Source organism: Symphalangus syndactylus, chromosome 6 (genome assembly GCF_028878055.3).
Source record: "Symphalangus syndactylus isolate Jambi chromosome 6, NHGRI_mSymSyn1-v2.1_pri, whole genome shotgun sequence".
Taxonomy (NCBI): domain Eukaryota; kingdom Metazoa; phylum Chordata; class Mammalia; order Primates; family Hylobatidae; genus Symphalangus; species Symphalangus syndactylus.
The window spans coordinates 104,719,330-104,739,579 of NC_072428.2; the positions used below are offsets into that span (position 1 = coordinate 104,719,330).

At 34.7% G+C, this 20,250-nt stretch overlaps 1 protein-coding gene across 1 annotated transcript in view; it reads left to right on the top strand.

The window, feature by feature from the left end:
- FOXP2 (forkhead box P2) overlaps nucleotides 1-20,250 on the top strand; it is a 605,419-nt gene that overhangs the window by 474,085 nt on the left and 111,084 nt on the right. Inside the window, exon 6 of the mRNA XM_063642138.1 lies at nucleotides 8,231-8,305. Within this exon, the coding sequence (XP_063498208.1) occupies nucleotides 8,231-8,305 (75 nt within the window). The remainder of the gene's footprint in view (nucleotides 1-8,230; nucleotides 8,306-20,250) is intronic.

Below are 20,250 nucleotides of genomic sequence, written 5' to 3' on the forward strand. Positions count from 1 at the left end.
ATCTTCTCTCCAAGGCCAATTTCTCTTCCTGTTCATGATACCTACCCCTTTCCACCTCTTCCAGAACCTTGTCTTGTCAGCTGCACATCTTCATTCCTATGTCTTCAGTCTCCCATTTCTCTGTGTGCCTTCCCTTCTCACCTTTAAAAACAAAAGCCAATTAAACAAAATCACATCCATATGTCCATATTAGTTTTATGTCAGACAATTATCTTAACCCCGTTTTTTTCTTCATCATTAGGCCATTAGAAAGAATTGTTTACACTTATCTTCCATTCCTTTTTTGACACATTATACCTTGTTTTCTTTCCTTACTACCTGTATTAGTCTGTTCTCACGCTGCTAGTAAAGACATACCTGAGACTGGGTAACTTACAAAGAAAAAGAGATTTAATGGACTCACAGTTCCACGTGGCCGGGGAGGCCTCACAATCGTGGTGGAAGGTAGAGGAGGAGTAAAGGCACATCTTACATAGCAGCAGACAAGAGAGCATGTGTAGGGAAACTCCCTTTTATAAAACCATCAGATCTCATGAGACTTATTCACTATCATGAGAACAGTATGGGAAATACCTGCCCCCATGATTCAGTTACCTCCCATGACACATGGGGATTATGGGAACTACAATTAAGGTGAAATTTGGGTAGGGACATAGCCAAACCACATCACTACCTTTCTGAAATAGTTCTATTGAATATCACTGACTACTTCAGAGAGCTGAATTCAATTCTCATCTTAGTAGATCGTGTCAAAACCTTTGAGACTTTTGATACTTCTCTTAACATTCCTCTTCTTTGTGTTTTGTTGTCTTTTCCCCATCTCCTGCCTATAACTTTTTTTGTTAACTTTTATATCAGTGGTCCAAAAACTCTGGCTGCATATTGTCATTACTTGGGATGTTTATTTGTTAAAATGCCTGGTCTCCACCAAGCCCAGTTAAATCAGGAAGTTGAATGTCACCATCATCATATATACAGAGCTCTGCGTGTGATGCTGACCTACAATGTGGGCTGGGAACTACTCCTTTAGATGACCTCACTGCCAGAACTTATCCACTCCCTGTGGTATTACCACTATATAAGTTGCTGATTCTCAGGTCTTTATATATCTTGTCTTGTCACCTGAAGTTAAGTCTTGTATAGCCAGAAGTCTGCCAGAAACACCTACCTAGATGTTCAGTAGTCACCTCTCATTTACTATTTCCAAATGAACCAAATTCTCTTTCATTCTTTAAAAATTGTCTTTGTTTCTACTGTCTTTCTAGTGGCATCACAGTCTGCTTCCAATGTCCCTTATCCTTTACTCTGTCAGTCACTCAGGTAGTTGTCAAATCCTCAGAAGTTAGCTGGTCCTCAAATTGGGTATCCTTTTTTCATGTCACTGCTACTGCTTTGGCACTTACCAGAAGTAACTGTCTAATGAATATTTGGGAATCTTAGGCTGCCAGCCAATTCCAGTCTGAACCCACACCCTCATGCTTTCTACTTGTCAAAAAAAAAAAAAAAAAAACACTAATTCCCGATCTGCAAAACTCTTCATAGTCCAAATCTTTCTAGCCTTGTCTCTCAGCAGCTGACCCCATTTATAGCATACTACTACCAAAACTATCACATACTGTAGGCATAATCCTAAACCTTTTGCATTCTCCCTTTCTTTTCTCTCACTTATTTTTCCCAAGTAATGAATTCCTACTCATTTCTTGGGAGCCAGCTAGAAAATGCCTTCTTTCAATATGGTCAAACTGTACTTTTTACGTCTTCAACAATGTATTTCTGTAATATAGGGGCTTTAAAACTTAGGATCCATGGATAGAATTCAGGAGGTTTATGAACTTGAATGGAAGAAAAAGTATTCTCATTTTTATTCCCAATTGAAAGTCAACATATTCTTCTATTAGGAATGTAGGCAACACACCATAGAATTGTTAGCAGTATTTGTGACATTGTCAGCGATAGAAATTATAAAAATATTCCTATCTCATCACAGTTGATAAAAAATATCTAGAAATATGGCCAGGTATAGTAGCTCATACCTATAATCTCAGCAATTTGGGAGGCCGAGGTGGGAGGATCACTTGAGCCCAGGAGTTCAATACCAGCCTGGAGTATATAGTGAGACCCTATCTCTACAAAAATCAAAGAAAATTAGGTGAGCATGGTGGTATGCACTTGTAGTCCCAGCTACTCAGGAGACTGAGGTGGGAGGATTACTTGAGCCTAGGTGGTGGATGCTGCCCTGAGCCAAAATTGCTCCACTGCACTCCAGCCTTGGCAACAGAGCAAGGCCCTGTCAAAAAAAAAAAAAAAAAAAAATCTAGAAATGTTATTTGTGCCCGTTACTCAAAATTGTAGTGGTTGTTATATCTTATTATTTAATTCATTATATCTTATTATTTAATTCATTAATAAACATTAATATTTCACAAATGTAGCTTTTTAAATATTTTGAGAACTGAATCTCAATATAATTCTCTTTTTTCTAATGCCTTATTTTATTGTATGCAACCAGTTTTTTTTTTTTTTTTTCTGAGAAGGCTGTTCTAGATTTTATCAGATTGCCAAAGAGGTTCAGATACAAGAAAAAAAACAAAACAAAAAAAAATCAGGAGTCCATGCAAATGGCACTTATGTTGTTGTATCCTGATTTACAAGACTGTTTTTTTTTCCGCTCTGCTTTGGATGGAGGGACCATTTTCATTCACCTTTGTAGCCACATGGCTAATATAGTTTATAGCTCATAGTAGGTACTGAAAAGTGTGGATTAAATGAATAATTGACTAAAATAAGAAAAAAAATACCTGTCATGCAAATATCCTGAATGGAGGGCAATATTTCTCAAAGTATGATCATAGACCTTCTAAACCACTATAATCAAGATGGTTGTTAAAATTCATATCCCTGGACACTATACCAGATCTTTTGAATCTGAATCTCTCGGAAAGTAGCCTGGAATACACAATCATAACAAGCTTCTCCAAAGATTATTTTACATGCTTAAGTTTGGGAACCTGTATAGTCAGATATGTGATACACAGTAGCCTCCAAATAAGTAAATAAATAAAAGCATAACTTTTTACAAATAATTTTATCTCCCTGGACTTCCTTTCCTTCCTCAGTCCACACCACGATCTTCTCAATGTTGTACAGGTTTCAGAGTCTGTGTCACAAAAGAAAGTAAGACAAGGCTAACTACATCAGAATAAAGAATGAAAATTTTTTAAACATGCACTTACTTAGATTTGGTCCTCCGAGATACGTAATCTCTGGTTCTTGTTGACTGACTCCGAACAAGAGAACAACTTCTGTGATCCACTTGTCTTGTGGAATACTCAAAACAGTTTTCAAGTACAATTTCTCTTTTCTTCATCTTCTCTGTCTGACCTAGGCAATTTAAAATTTGTTTTTCAGAAATGGACTGGAGAAGGATGAAGTTGTATGAATTTGCAAAGCTAAAATGTGTTATCCTGGTACAACCCAATAGCTACACTGTCCCTGGGACAGTTTCCATCAGGTATGATGGATGTCCTAAAAACAAGCCATCAAATCAGCAAACACAACAAAACAGTTGGAGGGGCAGAAAGGCAAATCAACCATTCATTTTTGTTATTGTTTTAAAGTTTGATTTGTTTTATAACACGTGAAGAATGTTCATACTTCTTGACTAGCTGAACATTGATGTTTTCATTTTTGCACTTTTAAAATGTAGACCACTCCTATAGCTTGGATATTTTCCCTCCAAATCTCATGTTGAAATTTGACCGCCCAGTGTTGGAGGTGGGGCCTCACGGGAGGTGTTTGGGTCATGAGAGTGGATTCCTCATGAATGTCTTAGTGCCATCCTTGTGATGGTGAGTGATCTCTCACTCTATTAGTTCCCACAGAGCTGGTTGTAAAAAAGAGTCTGGTAGCTCCCTCACTCTTGTTTCCTCTCTCACCACGTGATTTCTACACACGTGTTTCCCCTTCCCCTTCTGCTATGAGTGGAAGCCACTTGAGGCCCTCACCAGATGCAGATGCCATCACCGTGCTTCTTGTACAGCACGCAGAACTATGAGCCAAATAAACCTCTTTTCTTTATAAATTACTCAGCCTCATGTATTCCTTTATAGCAACATAAATGGACTAAGACAACCACTATTCCATTCAGATATTATTTTATCCTAAATATTATAAGACACTAAAGTTTTAAACATGTTAAAGAAAAATTTGAGGGTCCTTTCAACCAACCTCAAGAAACAAATTATATGAAATAATTTAAAATATTTTCATTTATTAGGAAAGATCAATATATAATATTAATACCATGTGTATATTATATATTTTTCTGTGAAAATTACACTTCATCAACTTTGCAAAAAATATTATTTTTCTTACAAGTCATTTCACCTTATCACTAAATATGAACACACCCATATTAACTTCTTGCTTTGCTGTACCAGGTTTCTAAAAGGAAAAAATATTTCTTTACTCATATAGGAGAGTCTTTAGTATGTATCATGAAGTCTACTGATAGGTTGAAGACAGATACAATGTCCTGGGAGTTTTTGCAATCTTTATAATACGTAATAGCATTTTATACGTGTTAGAAACAATAATTCTTTTTATCTGAAAATTGAGTACTATTTTGAAGCAATAATGACGGCTAACAAATAATAAGTATATAGCTAATAAATGTTAAGTATATGGGTATCAGCACTGTTCTAATTACTTTACAATTGAACATATTTAATGATCCTATGATGATGTTACTTATTATCCACTGTCTAGAAAGAGAGGACAGGAGAAGCTAAGTATTTTGCTCGAGGTCACACCACTAGTAAGTGTACGATCTGAAGCTCAGCAGACTATCTCCAGAGCCAGCATTCTTATGTTCAGCACTAAATGACTTACTCTTTATTGTTTTAAAAGAAAAATTACGATGATTCACATTTAATTGAAGAATAGATTCCTTCTGAAGTTAATGTTGAAAGTCCATTCCAGTACATTGTCTGGCCCTTTCACTGTTAAAAGGGTCTTTGGTGCTTATTTGAAACAGATGCAAACACTTAAAATATCCATTCACATTGTGTTTCCCTGTGATTTGCTGGAGTTATGTCAGGTTGCCTCCAGGAGATCCATTTCTAAGTGACTGTCTGATTTTATTTGTCTTGCTACTTCTTTACAAACCTGCAGCTTCATGGGTCTGTTAAAGCATGGTTGATCAGAGTTTTATTGCACCTTTTACCAGCATTCTGTCTCTGCCTGTCATAGAAAGCTTTAGGGAAGCCATGAGAAGAAACTGGGTGGGGTTTTCAAGCACAATTTCTTCAGCCAAGCCTGTTGGCAAGATATGATGATGGGCTAATGATAGTGCAAAGTTTATTCTCACATGCTTTTAATTGTAGAAACTATTGAGAGTTACTTAAAAGCATTTGCCTTTCAATAGATTATTTTACTTCTAAGTTATTGTTCTTTGGTAAAGTTTAGATTAATTTGACTTTCTCTTTTCACAAATTTTGCCTTTTAACTCTTTATTTTTATTGATTGTTTAACTGTTATGTTTCATAATTTTTCATGCAGAGTTACAGGGACAGAGAAATGTCACTATGAGCCCTCAGTGTCGGGGGCAGTTCTATGTCTCTTGTTCCTATGGATAGATTAATGACAGTATCATTTTAATATGCTTTATTTCTCTCTATGATAGCAGGAATATTTGATAGGAGTGTTTTGGTTAGTCAGTGTTTCTGGTTGATAAAAATAAGATATATCGTAGATTTTAGGGAATCGAAAAATAATGAGTATATACTGTGTACCAATCAAAATATATCATTGTTGATCAATCAAAAGGTTCTTCATTGTCTTGTGTTTCTTTGGGGGCTGGGGGGGGTTGTTTTGTTTTGTTTTTGTTTGTTTGTTTTGTCAAGGTTATCGTTTTGTTAAAATTTGGAAGATATTTGAGATAGTAACTAAAGAAGATATGTTTGAAATATGGTTAGGTTTACGAAATGATGTCTCTGAGTCAGCTGAGCTAAAAATGGGGAACATTCTCACGGTGAAGCCTCAGGCAGCTTCCATCCCAAAGCTACAAAACTAGATGAATTATAATGAAAACCTCTTTTTTAATGAAATCATTCTAATATTTTGGCACCTGTAGCCCTTAAATTACCATTTAAGGGATGGCTACGTTTAAGGGATCAGTACCATTAACTGTATGCTTTTATTCCATAGTATTTTTGTTTATTTTTATTACTGTACTTGTACATTATCTCAATATTTCCTGTTTATGTACTCCTCCAGGAGTGAGACTTACTCTCTGTATCATCCCTTCTGACCTGACTGGGATGACAAAACTCCAGGATCCCAACATGTTTTGTTAATGCTGGAGACACAAATTATGATATTTTATTTAACTTAAGTGTTCGTGAAGGAATTTAAGGTGATGTTGCTTATTTATAGAGTTTAATTTTCAGTATTAAATATAAACAGTGTCACGGCAGATTTGGAGTTATTGTGACAATCACTTATTTTTTATGTAAATGAGTGTCTATCTGTGGGCTTTATTAGTGTTAGTCTGGTTTATTGTTATGGTATGGAATAGCATTTCATTTTTTAAGGATACTTATGACCTTGTTAAATAGCAATCCAAAAATCATGTGGCTTGTTTTGATTTTAACCAAAGTTACAGCTGCCTAGCTGTAAAGCAGTCAGTTTCTCTTATTATGACTAGTTCTTCAACTTGTACTGTTTTAAATTGCCTGCAATTAGCATATTTCAACCTTATTTTTAGGTTTAAATTGCAGTGTGAGAGTGTACTCTCCTCTTAGCTAATTAGTGCTATCAAGGAACAGTAGGTTACCTCATTAGTACCATGTGCATTTAATTAAAGAAGAGAAAATTGGAGTTAACTTCATAGTTAATATTTTCACAGAGTGCTACAATGCCAACACCTTCAATTGGAGTCACACCCCTGTGTATCTAATTATGCACTGGTGCCAAATAAGGTTAGCAAGAGTAGCACACGGCAGTTGACAAAATAATTTAGATGAAAATGTATTTGTTGAATTCTGACAGCAAAATATAACTTGAACATTTTCCCCCCAGTCTTCATCTGCTAGCATCAGGTGACATACTTCTTCCTAAGAAACAGAGGAAAAGGATATTTTGGAAGCCATTTTTCCTGTTTGAATTAATGTTGCTCTTATCTTCAAGAAAATGGCATGTAGTCATGTAAAGCATATACAATCCATTTCTTAAACAGAACCTCTGAACTTCATAGATGTATTTGAAAAGAATTATTTATAAGATGTAATATTTACATGCATCAAACCACTACAAATACTCCCTGACACCCTTAACACATCCGTCCTTGCTTTTCTTCTTTTCTGGTATAGTTATAATTTCCCTTGTGTATCTTATGAATGGGGATCATCCTTTCATATCATACATGAAGTCTAAGGATGTGTTGTCACATGGTCTATTCAAATGCAGTGTAATCCTTTTGCCCTTCAGACAAAATCTTTGAAATGTCTAATGCTACTTAGGTAAAAAATGACATTCCATGTCATTTATCAATAAATAATCACTTTGCTTTTACAGATAAAAATGCAAACTATACATTTGAGCATATAGAGTAGTTTTCAATGCAAATGGTACAATTCAACAGGTTTTAACAGATATTATGGAGGTTGGTTGCACAGTCTTAGATACATTTTAGTGGCAATAATTTTTATATAATAATGCATAACCACAGCAGTTTATTTAAAGAAATTATTGTGATTGTTCTCACATGACATAGTAGGACAGGATTTAGGTTCATTTGTGCTGGTTACAATTGATTACAAGTCAGAGGTTAGCTTTTTCAAAATTAGAGATGATTACATTTTAAGAACAAATAACATCCCATACACCAAAATTGCAGTGCCATTTAAATATATAGGAGTATTTATGATTCTTAGCTTACAAGTGGGAAGTAAGGTTCCTACAGCAGTATCATGGTACAAAATGAGTGGATTCTTTGGTTATGGGTTAATTTATTATGATCCAAATATTCAACTTCCCATCTGCCAAATTATTTCTATTTTTAAAATCTATACTAGTTAACTGTGAGACAATGATGGAATATTCTTCCCTATTTTGACCTACCAAGATAATAATCCCAAGAAATGATTTTTTAAAATGATAATGTACGTTATTAGCATAAACCTTGAGATTGAAAAAAAAGCCAACTCCTGATTCTCTTTGTTTAACCTAGGAATTGCTTCCAGAAACAAAATTATGTATCTGTGGCCACTCTTCTGGTGATGGGCATCCTCACAACACATTTGCAGTAAGTTACACTGGGCAATTAGAAATTCAGCTACTAGGCACAAGGCCATGGACCCAGTCCCACTAAATAGATTATATGTGATTTTCTATAGCCAATCCCTTCCATTGGTGCAGATAATCAAGATACGACTAATGTTAAGATACAGATGTAATTAGTTGATTTTCTCTTGCTTCTTTTGTTCTCAATTCATTTATGTTTCACTAGATATACAGTTCACAGTTTCTGTGAGTTGACTACCTTAAATATATAAAGGCTTTAACACCACTACTCTTTTTTTGAACTTTTAGGTATAATTTGATGAGGGAGTGTTGATATGCAGAAAATAAATGGACATAGATAATGGGTTGGTTCAACACATATTTTAGAACAAAATTGCTGTTCCATGTTCTTCAAGTTGTCATATAAATATACCAAGGCCTTTTAAACATATTCTGCCACTAGAGTGTAACTTGTCACTTTGGACTGTAATATTTGGTGAAAATTGCTTATGTGGCCCAATTCACATACCAGTTATCCTTGGAAATGGACAGTAATCCTCAAGTCTCCATTCAAGAATTTTTAAATAAAGCAAATTCATGTTTCTATTCAGCATAGATTCTACCTGCATTCTTAAGAAATCTTGAAATATATAAGTCATGTATTTTCACATATAGTCAGCCCTTCACATTCATGGGTTCTGTATCTGGATTCAGCCAACCACAGATCCAAAATATTTGGGGAAAAAATGGATGGTTGCATCTGTACTGAAAATGTTCATACGTTTTTCTTCCTTATCATTATTCCCCAAAGAAAACAGTGTAACAACTATTTATACAGCATTTATTTTACATTAAGTATTATAAGTGAGCTAGAGATGATTTAAAGTATACAGGAGGATGTGCATAGGTTATATGTAAATAGTACATCATTTTATATAAGGGACTTGAGCAATTATGGATTTTGGTATCTATGTGTGTCCAATCCTCTACACATACCAAAGGACTACTATACACAACTTTTGCTTGTTTACTTAAGAACTGATTTATTTATTTAGGCTCAATGGGCTAGAGTATTTCTAAATTGACTCAGTCAAAATTTATTTACTTTTTACTACTCTATACATAATATTTCCTAATTATAATTGGCAAACAACAACAAAATTAATACTCATATACAATCAATGTCTTCCTGAATGAAGAAGAAATATCTAATTTCATACTTTGGTTAAAAGGACAGAAAATGTTTTCAATAAAAATAGTGTCAAATTAATGAAAGCATATTTATGGAAAATATGAAACTTTTAAAAATGTTAGTTGCAATACAAACATAAACTCAAAAGTGGAAGCAGCAATAACATATCCTATTCTATAGAAATAGTGAATGTCAAAAAAAAAAAAAAGAAATAGTGAATGTCAAGGATGGGTAATAAATGTTATATATACTGGCTTCAGAGAGACCTGAAATTACCTGGTTTGTGGTCTCATTCACTTTAATCCTATAGTATTTGGTCCCCCTAACCTTTTTTGTAATAACATTTGAAAGAAAAATAGCAAAAATTTAAAAATTGTGGTAAGTTTTGCTGATATGATGTAATTAAGTTTATGTGAAAGATTAAAATAATCTTAATTTCTAAGTATTCTCTGTATGTTTTAAAGGAAGATAAATTTTAGGTAAACATTAAGTGCAATTATATACTTTAACTTAATAAAGAAAATTAACTTAAAATTACTTTTAAAAATAGTGCATTAAAAATGGGACAGTTTTCCTAATTAGTAACACTTTTTCCTAAAATAATCCCAATGGAAAAATTGTTTTCATTAGACTGAAGAGTGAGCTGGCTTAACTGCTAATAGTGTTTGCTCTTTATCTAAAACTACTTCTACCATTTAAAACAAATCTCTATTCTACTGATGAGAGAAAAGAAATCTATAGCATCAGATCTTTATGTTTTCACTGACATATTTTCAGAATGAAAATGAGACATGGAGAAGTGAAATGATTCACCAGAGGCCATGTAATTTCTCAATGGTAAGGCTCAATTTGTTGCCCGAGTTTGTGATGACCAGTGTATTGGTCTTTCCAAAAGTATCCCAAATTGTTCCTGGCTGCTTTGAATGCAGTGTTGAGTAGAAGTCTGAGGTTCTTCCATGTGTCTGAGACTGCATCTCATCTTTCAGATAGAAAGAACACCAGGATGAGTTAGTGAGGTCTGGTATGGCTGGTGGGGAAGGAGGAGCATAGCAGTGCATTTGCCATCAGATCTTTGCCGTCTCCATAGTGTGCTAATTTCATACTTCATATTGGTCATTGAGTGACTTTACAAATGGGGCTTCTTGGCTTCACAAGGGAAATATTATTTAAATAATATTAACTGCTTATTTTCCTTTATTGATTACCTTATATATAAACTTCAACATGCTAAAATGGCTATATAATGTGATTTAAAATCAATACACTAACCAGAAAAAATACTATATTATTCATAGTTGACAATTGCTATGTGATGGACATGGTTCTCTTTTAGTATTCATTGCATTTATAAGTACCAATATGCCACAGTGGTAGTCTGGAACACCGTAAGAGTACTAGTGGGCTAAAAGGAAGAAAGAGGTCAAAAAGATAGATGGGGTACTTAAAGCCTGCCATATTTTTTCATCACTATGTAACTGACATTTATAATAGATTGTGAATTATCACAATAGTTTGCAAATTTTAAGAGACCCTACATAATGCCTATCAAAGGTTAATCTAATGTCACACATATTATTTCCATGGTTGATCAGCCTTCACACACACACATACAAGCCAAAATTTTCAAGCACGTGTTCCAAATTGGTGGATTAAATTAATTTTTACTCTTCCTATCACACCCAATTCACTTAAAAAATAAAAATCTCTTAAGTTTATTAACAAGCCTAAAGTAAAGTGCCAAAAATTGCAGGGAGAGAAAGCCACTTACATTACCAAATGAAGGTTAAAGCCCAAATTATCTCAAGGAAATAATAGTACATATTTGATATTAAACAGGGGTCAAAAGCTCTTCATCATACCATCCTTTTTCAGATATAATTGTATCAATTTACTAGCAAAACGTGCAATAAAAATATATTTTCATAGGGTTTTTCATAGGGTGTCTTGGCTTATTGATAACCATCAAACATTGGCCATCCCCTGAGTATTGTACCTCTCTATTATCACATTGTTGAACAGTAGTGATATTTTAATGTACTCACTAATAAATTATATTTAATGTGCCTCTATCAATTCATTGCAATACTGGGCAGTAATTGTATGCACTTATCTTTATGTGAAAATTGTGATTCTAAATTTTATCTACTTGCTGTATTTAAAGAAATATTTGGGCTCCTTCGATTGTATATTCACTATTCTAAGAGTAACAATATAATGTCCTTATTATAACTTTGAATTTAATAGATAAAAAGGCATTAATTTCTGGCTTTAAGAAACGAGGGTATCAGAGTAAGAGAGCTTCATTGTTAGAGAATACTTTTCAATGCGTGCTTTTCACATTCAGTTTTTTTCAAATAGTGTCTAGTTTAATCTGAAAAAAAATCTTCACTTATTTTACTTTTCTTTCAAACTTTGGTACTAAGATACATGCCTTTCTTTTTTTCCTGATTTATCAAACAGCTTTACAAATGAGTAACTCTGCCAAGATTCTAAATTTCACAATCTTTGGCGTCCTTACAAGATAGTAAGTTCATTCACTACTCTCTAACTATACCCTGTTGGCACCTCATCTGCCTGAATGACCTCATTAACACCTATCTGCAAGTAATCTTATTGTTAGTCTTGCCTACAGGTTTTTACACCTAAGTGAATACTGTTTTACATAGGATTCTGCCGGTTAGTTCTAACTGTGAAGGCAATTTTGTGGAATGCTTAGGGTCTTTGTCTTTGGCTCTTATTTTTAAAACCTTTAGCATTGAGCCAGATGAATCTTTTGATGAACAAAATGTCTTGTACCCATAATCTGAAAATGAAACTTGCCTAGCCTTGGTATAACTGCTTTATTTTCCATTCAAATTCAATTACATTGACCACATTTGATCTTTCTCCCTACAGGTCTTTACTATGGTTATCTCCTGAATGGTTCATTTTTAATGGGGATGCTGGATTGGAAGAAATAAGAAAACAGGGATAGTGACGCTTTTAAAAATATCTTTCTATTTGTGTTCCAAATTCATCTCTCTCTCGAGGCTTTACATAAATCCTACAGAACACCAAATAATCCACCCTGTGGGCTCTACAGTCAGCTTTGTGGTTTGATAATTGGGCCAGTTTCTTAACTTTGCTTTGCTTCACGTTCTCAGTCTCTAAAATTATAACAATAATACTACCTACCTCATAGGGTGGTAATGGGAATTAAATATGATAACCCTAAAAAGTACTTACCATGATGACTAACACATAGTAAACATTGCAATAGATGTTGAGTCAGTATCTGTAATAGCATCAATATACTCTTGCTTGGACGAAAGAGTCAATTCTGTTGGATGTAAATTTAAGTGTATTTTTGACATTAACACTAAAAGGGGCATTGGACATTGTACCTTGGGTCATGGCCAAGACAGATGGCAGTGTTACCCACTGAGAGGAGTCTTTATATTAATCGATTTAAGTTGAATACTGACTTGTTCACTCACACAAAAAATAGTGTTATCTAAATGCTTTCTGACTTGTTAAATGGAAGACAGCTAAGTGGAAGAGACAGAACTCTTCCTCACCAGACCTAAATGACGCCTGGCAGCCAAGAAGAATCGTGGCTAAAATATGTAAGGAAAAGTGATTGTCCCGCAATTGTCTGTATCCAGCTAGAGCACATGAAGATACAAAGTTAGGAAATGCATGCGGCAATGTTGAATTACCTCCACTTTTTTCTTCCTTCCTATATTATAAACATATTAGCAGAGAGTAACCTGAAGTTAAAGATAAATTACTACTTATCAGTGTTGACAGTTTTAACTAACATGCTGAAAACAATTAACCAAGGATAATGTTGCAGTAATTTTTTTCACAGTACCCTTTTTATAAAAGCTATTTACAGTATTTAACTCTTTGCATTTGTATAAAGATGTGTGGTGTACACTTGAATTCATTGTTTTACTGTGTTTATTTTTGAGTTTCTATTGATTATTATGATGGTATTCATACTATGGCCCTTCAGTAAGAAATAAACTTAAGATAATGAAATATTTCAAACACTTACGTTATAGATTATTTTGTTAATGCCATAAAGATATAATATAGTGACCATGTTTAGGGTTACTGTTAAAAACATTCCAGATGCTGTCCTTCCATCTGAAACAGAATACAGGTTTTTGTTTTTAAAGCCTTGGCTGACATTTGTATGCAATTTCTTGATTAATCTTTTTTTCCTACTGTAATTCAACATATTAGTAATTATCTTTACACACCCCTCTCAGCTGGAATGTAAGCTCCCTGAGCTCAGTTTGTTCTAGAAACCTCTCCTGAGTGGTTGCCCCTCACCTTCTGTTTCATTGTAATATTTGAGATTGCCAAGAATATTCTTGATGTTGGTTCCAAGAAGGACCAGTAGCAGACATTTTTCAATGGAAGATCCTCTTTGAAATTTATAATGAATAATTTACTCCCCTTGATGATTCACCAAAGCATTAGTGTGGCAGAAATTGGGGGCTGATGAAAGGATTATTTATTTAGTTAGTGGTTTTGTTGTTGTTAATATATTTTTCATCAAATAAATTGATACACACACTAGAATATGTATGTGGCAATAATATTCATTTATGGTGCTTATTAGGACAGACTGTATTTTGCATTTTAAAGTTATTCGTAATGAGCTATTAGTGATAGTCTCTACAAACATGACATATAATTGGCATTAACTTCTAACAGTTTGCTCTATAGTTTTTGCGTATTTCTAAACATCACTTAAGAAAATATGTATTCTGTGTTTATTGTTTGTCTTTCTGTTCCCTGTCTATTTCCACATCATCTTATTTTAGCATAATTGAAAGTTGTAGAAAATGCTTTGTCATTTTAGTGTATAAATTTTCAGAATTGTGCTCATACACATACAAACATACATCATACATACACATATCTAAGCAATTATATAAAAGAGTGTGCATGTGTCTTTATTCAATTCTATGTGCAGTTCCTTATTCTTTCTTATTGAAGTTACATGTTTTAGATTTGTAATTTTCATTAGGTGAATGAATTGTTTGTTATGCATAGGATTAAAAAGTTATGGAACCATATGTTTATAACTGGCATAGTTTATGCAGTACTGTATTTACTTAAAAATATTTCTAAATAACTGGATCTTGAAAATATAAATTTCACTACATAGGGTGTCAGGTTAAGCAGCACAGGACTTCCACTGACATTAAAACTTAAATCTGAAAAAAAACAACAACAAAACTTAAACCTGAAACTACATGCTGTACTTTAACAATGGCGTTCAGAAAGCCTACTATCACTGGAGTTTTGTTATGCTATAGTAACTTTATGCATCAGACAATATAGATGAAATTGCACTGGTTTACTTTCAAATAATCCTATTATCATAACGATGTTTTATGCAAATAGATTCATACTGTTAATCAGATAAAGTCTTATACCAAGTTAGAGAATTCAAAAATTGAACTTTTAAAATACTTAGCATCAAGAACAGTTTGTAATGCTCAGGCTTTCACAATCATGCTCCTTAGCTCCTTTCCATGAAGTCATGATTTCTTTTCTACCAGACTTCTTCCTGATCTCTCTTAAGAGAGATATTGTGGGCCGGGCGCGGTGACTCAAGCCTGTAATCCCAGCACTTTGGGAGACCGAGGCGGGCGGATCACGAGGTCAGGAGATCGAGACCACGGTGAAACCCTGTCTCTACTAAAAATACAAAAAAATTGGCCGGGCGCGGTGGCGGGCGCCTGTAGTCCCAGCTACTCAGGAGGCTGAAGCAAGAGAATGGCGTGAACCCGGGAGGCGGAGCTTGCAGTGAGCCGAGATTGCGCCACTGCACTCCAGCCTGGGGGACAGAGCGAGACTACGTCTCAAAAAAAGAGAGATATTGTGAGATATTTTACAGTATTGGAAGAAACCATCTACTCTTCAGATCCAGAATACCAGTTATAACATTATACTTCAGACTACATATGTTATATATTTAATATTTTATGAGTAATGCTTTTAGAATTTTATATGTAGAATATTTAGTCTGGCATACAACAGACAATATAGAATGAGAGTAAGAAACTTCATCTTAAGAGATTATAATAAAGGGGAGGCATCAAGCAAACATCTCAGAGATAAATTCTCACTATATTAAGCATAATTCATAAATTCACAGAGAGTTGTGCAATTGTAGAGAGAAACTGTTACCAAAATGATGTCCTCAGAATACAATAAACAACCTTGAAAGTTTAGGAATTCAGTATTTCTAGAGTATCGTATACATATACCTAAAGAACATTTTCTGGTGCATAGATCACTAATACAAAATTAAGATAGACAATTAATATGAATAATAAATGTACTGTTGTTTTATCCTTATTTCCTTCCCTATCCTTGTTGCCTGTAAGTTGTAGGTATAAGAGATTATGTCTCTTAAACTCTTTTATATTGAGGCTGGAAAACATACTTTTTGCGTATCTGCTCTTTTCTCCTTTTATATTACCTGAGTAGATACCGCTATTTTGGAAGGGTTGCGCCCTCTTGCTACATTGCCAGATTGCCAAAATTCAAAGGAAGGGATGTCTGCTTAACATCTATTTTCATCCTATATGGACTGATAGTGTATTATAGCTAAAAGGGGCCTTATAGTTCATCTAATTCAACTCTTTTATTTTCAATTGAAAAAAAGTGTTAAAGAATCAAAGCGACTTCCTTAATATCTCCCCATTATTAATTGAATTCAGGAGGGAGCTACTGATGACCTGATAGTTCTTTAGTCTTGACTTATGGTTCGTATGTATTAATTTTGCCAGGCCATTTATTTTAGGTTTAATTCTATGTATCTGTCAAATAAGGAAATCACTGTTTTTCCAAATGTTACTAATCACATTTACCTATGAAAACGCTTTAAAAACCAGATGGATATTATGATCACTTTTAAAATTACCATTCATATAACTTGACTACATGTGGTTTGTTGAGGACACTTTTAAGGTCTCAATCAGATCTATGACATTGTTTTATTTATAGGTCAAGGTTTTAGAAAAGGAAAATTTAAGGTTCCTCAGTGATTTCCTCATAAATGTTTTAAAGTGAATTGTGAAATTCCAGACTGTAGATTTATTGCTTATGTTCTTTTATTAGGACTTCAGCTAGGAGAAAAAGGACACTTAAAAAACATATATAAGGCAATAGAAATTTAGTTTCTAATTGTTAAAAGAATAAGCCTAATGGTTACCAAGCCTTAATCCTTTACATTTTCTCTTTATTTAGACTATACATTCAAGAAGGATCAATTGCTTTATAGAAAGGACCAAAATCTGAGAGTTTCCCAGGCTTTTCCAGTTGTTTGTTTACTATGTGTCAGATAAATATGTATTAACAATTAAAAATAAGTGGTTAGTGGATCTGTTGTGCCATCCTGATCTTGAAATGCTAAGAAAAGGAGATAAGACAATACTTTTAAGTCTGATATTTAAATATTGGACACCCAATATATAAAGCCCAGGATAGATACTTGGATTGACCAGGTAAAGATACTAAGTTCATAACATAAAATTTTTATCCCATAAAATATATTCATAGCACTAGTGATAGAAATGGGTACAGAGGTTACAGAATTCTTTGGAGAAATTGTGATTCTAGATCAGTCCTAGATAAGTATCTGGGACCTGTCAGTTCTACTATTGTTAATTAGCACATACAGTTTTGTTACTGTGACTGTCTCCCACTCCAAACTGAGCTCTTTTCTTTCCCTACCTTCTGCTTCTGTTCTCAGACATACCATATTCCATTTTTTTTTTCTGTTCCCCTGTAGCCTGTTTCCTTTTCTTCCTTGTGTATCAACTTCTACTGGTTATGCAAGCCCCAACTCAGTTACTGTTGCACATGAATGCTTTTTCACCAACACAGTTCACATGGATTAATTCCTTTTTTAATATTGTGTATCGTACTTGTCTAACTCACACTTTTGGAATTATTCTTACATAGCTCCCTTGATAATTCCATTCAACACATATTCACTGAGCATATACTATGGATAACTCATGTTGCTAAGCAGCATTTTCAGTGAAATGATGAGTTATCACCTATATTTGAGAAATTTAGATTATGAAAATGGGAAATACATAATTTAGGACTCAAAAATCTATGCACTCTAAAGAGAGATTCAATCATTGTACTGAGGAATTAAAAACAAGTAGTTAGGAGAGGTTTATTTGAGGTAAAGTTTAAAAAAAATCTTATTGGCATATGTAGCCTCTTATTGTATAGGTTAATGCCAGAATTTGAAGTTTTAAGTGCCTTTTTAAAAGGACCTTAAATATTCTGTAAGATTTTGAGTAACGAAGTGGATGTAACATAACTAGACCATCCTACTTAAGATATCCTTAGAGCAATAGAAAGCAGTCACTGCAATGAGAAAAAATATTGGAGTCTATGTGTCCAATTAGGGTGTGTTATCAGAAAAACCAATCATCGTCATCTTAACTAGGGGAAGGACAGGAGAAGGAAATAAGACAGATTTAAGAAAGAAGGCCGGGCAGGTGGCTCACGCCTGTAATCCCAGCACTTTGGGAGGCTGAGGAGGGTGGATCACCTGAGGTCAGGAGTTCAAGACCAGCCTGACCAACATGGTGAAACCCCATCTCTACTAAAAATACAAAAATTAGCTGGGTGTGATGGCATGTTCCAGTAGTCCCAGCTACTTGGGAGGCTGAGACAGGAGAATTGTTTGAACCCGGGAGGCAGAGGTTGCAGTGAGCTGAGATCACACCACCACTGCGCTCCAGCCTGGGCAACAGAGTGAGACTCCGTCTCAAAACAAAAACAAAAACAAAACAAAACAAAACAAAACAAAAAACAAGAAAAGAATACAACAACTTGATTTTTAAAAGCATGTTGACAATTAGAAAAACAAGAAATTGAGATTTCTGTAATTGTATACCTGGTTATCTGTATTTGGCAGGTTGTGACCCTGGTGATACCTAAAACACAAAAATAGCAGGTTTGACCATAGGCAGTAGGAAGTTGAAAGTGACAATCGGTTTTGTTTGAGAAGTGGGATATCTGTGTGTTCAGTAGGCAGTTAGCACTGAGTTGGAGATGATGCATTTTTGGAAGTCTCATATAATATACAGGAGACTAGAGTCCCATAATTTTTAAGGAGATCGTGAAGAGTAAGATAGCACAGAGAAGTCGCAAGACAAGACACTGGGTAAAGGAAGAATGAGCCAGCAAAGAATGTGAATCTGTAGCGGTAGAGAACCAGGAGCCAGCAGTCAAGGGCCAATAGAAGATACACTCACATAAACACATGCACACACACACTCACACACACACACAAGCACACGGACAGATTGGATTCGTTGCTAGTATCTTCTTCCATTTATTTATTTATTTATTTATTTTGAGATACAGTCTGGCTCTGTCACCCAGGCTGGAGTGCAGTGGCACAGTCTCTGCTCACTGCAACCTCTGCCTCTTAGGCTTAAGCGATCCTCCCTCCTCAGCCTCCCCAGTAGTGGGCACCACAGGCACAAGCCACCACATCTGACTAATTATTGTATTTTTTGAAGAGATGGGGTTTCACCATTGCCCAGGCTGGTCTTGAACTCCTGGGCTTACAGACGTGAGCCACTGTGCCTGGCCATCTTCTTTATAATTAACACTTTTTTTTGTCAGATTAGTTTTAGGTTCACAGCAAAACTGAGACAAAGTTAGGGGTTTCTCACATACCTCCTACACACATAGCCTCTCCTATTATAAACATCCCAACCAGAGTGGTATATTTTTACCACTGTTCAACCTATACTGACACATCATTATCTCCCTGAGTCCATAGATTACATTAGGGTTCACTCTTGGTGTTGTACATTCTATGGGTTTGGACAAATGCATAATCACATGTATCCACCATTGTAGTATCATACACAGTTTTCACTGCCCTACAAATCCTTTGTGTTTTCCCTGTGTATTCCTTCCTCCCCTTAGTCCCTGGAAACCACTGGAAGAGATTTTTTTTAACCTAAGGGTGGTTAGCATTATTAAAGACTGAAATGTGGGTTTGAGACTTTGGATAAGACATAAAGAAAGTCATTACGTTTGGCAAGAGTGTTTTCAACAGAGTATACCATAGAGCAGTGATTTGAATGGTCACCAAGAAAGAAGTACATAGAGATTACAAATAGTATACATTAGTCTTTCAGGAAAAATGCTGCTAAAGGGGAAAATGATAGAATGGTGGCTTAAGATGAAAGCAGAATTGAGAAAGATCTTGGTGGAGGGGAGACGTTGACAGTGGCGATGAAAAGATTAAAAATGCAAGAGGGAAAACAAAGTATTGAAACAAAGTCTGAAACATGATGGGAGGAGGGTGATGCCATTAAGGGCACAGAGAGAGGTGTGAATCTTTAAAAAGAATAGAAACCCACTTTCATCTGAATTGGATAGAAATTTAAAGATGAGCAAACTCATAGTTAGACTGTTAACTCTTACATTATGTGTTGTCTGTTTATAGTTTGTGACTACCATTATGTCCTTCTCCCGCAGTGTCACAACACCTGAATTTGAGCTTTGATTATCACCTTTTAGGGATTCCTGCTTCTAGGACAAATCATGTAAAATAAGGAAAGGGTGTGCTTATTGCTGCTAAAATTTTCTAGATGTGACAGCTTCACTCTCACCATATTTGTTATATTTGATGATATTATTAGCTAAGAGAATAACTACTCATTAGAGTTAAAACTTAGCAACTATTTTCTCATAAAAGACTCTAATAATACAGTCACATT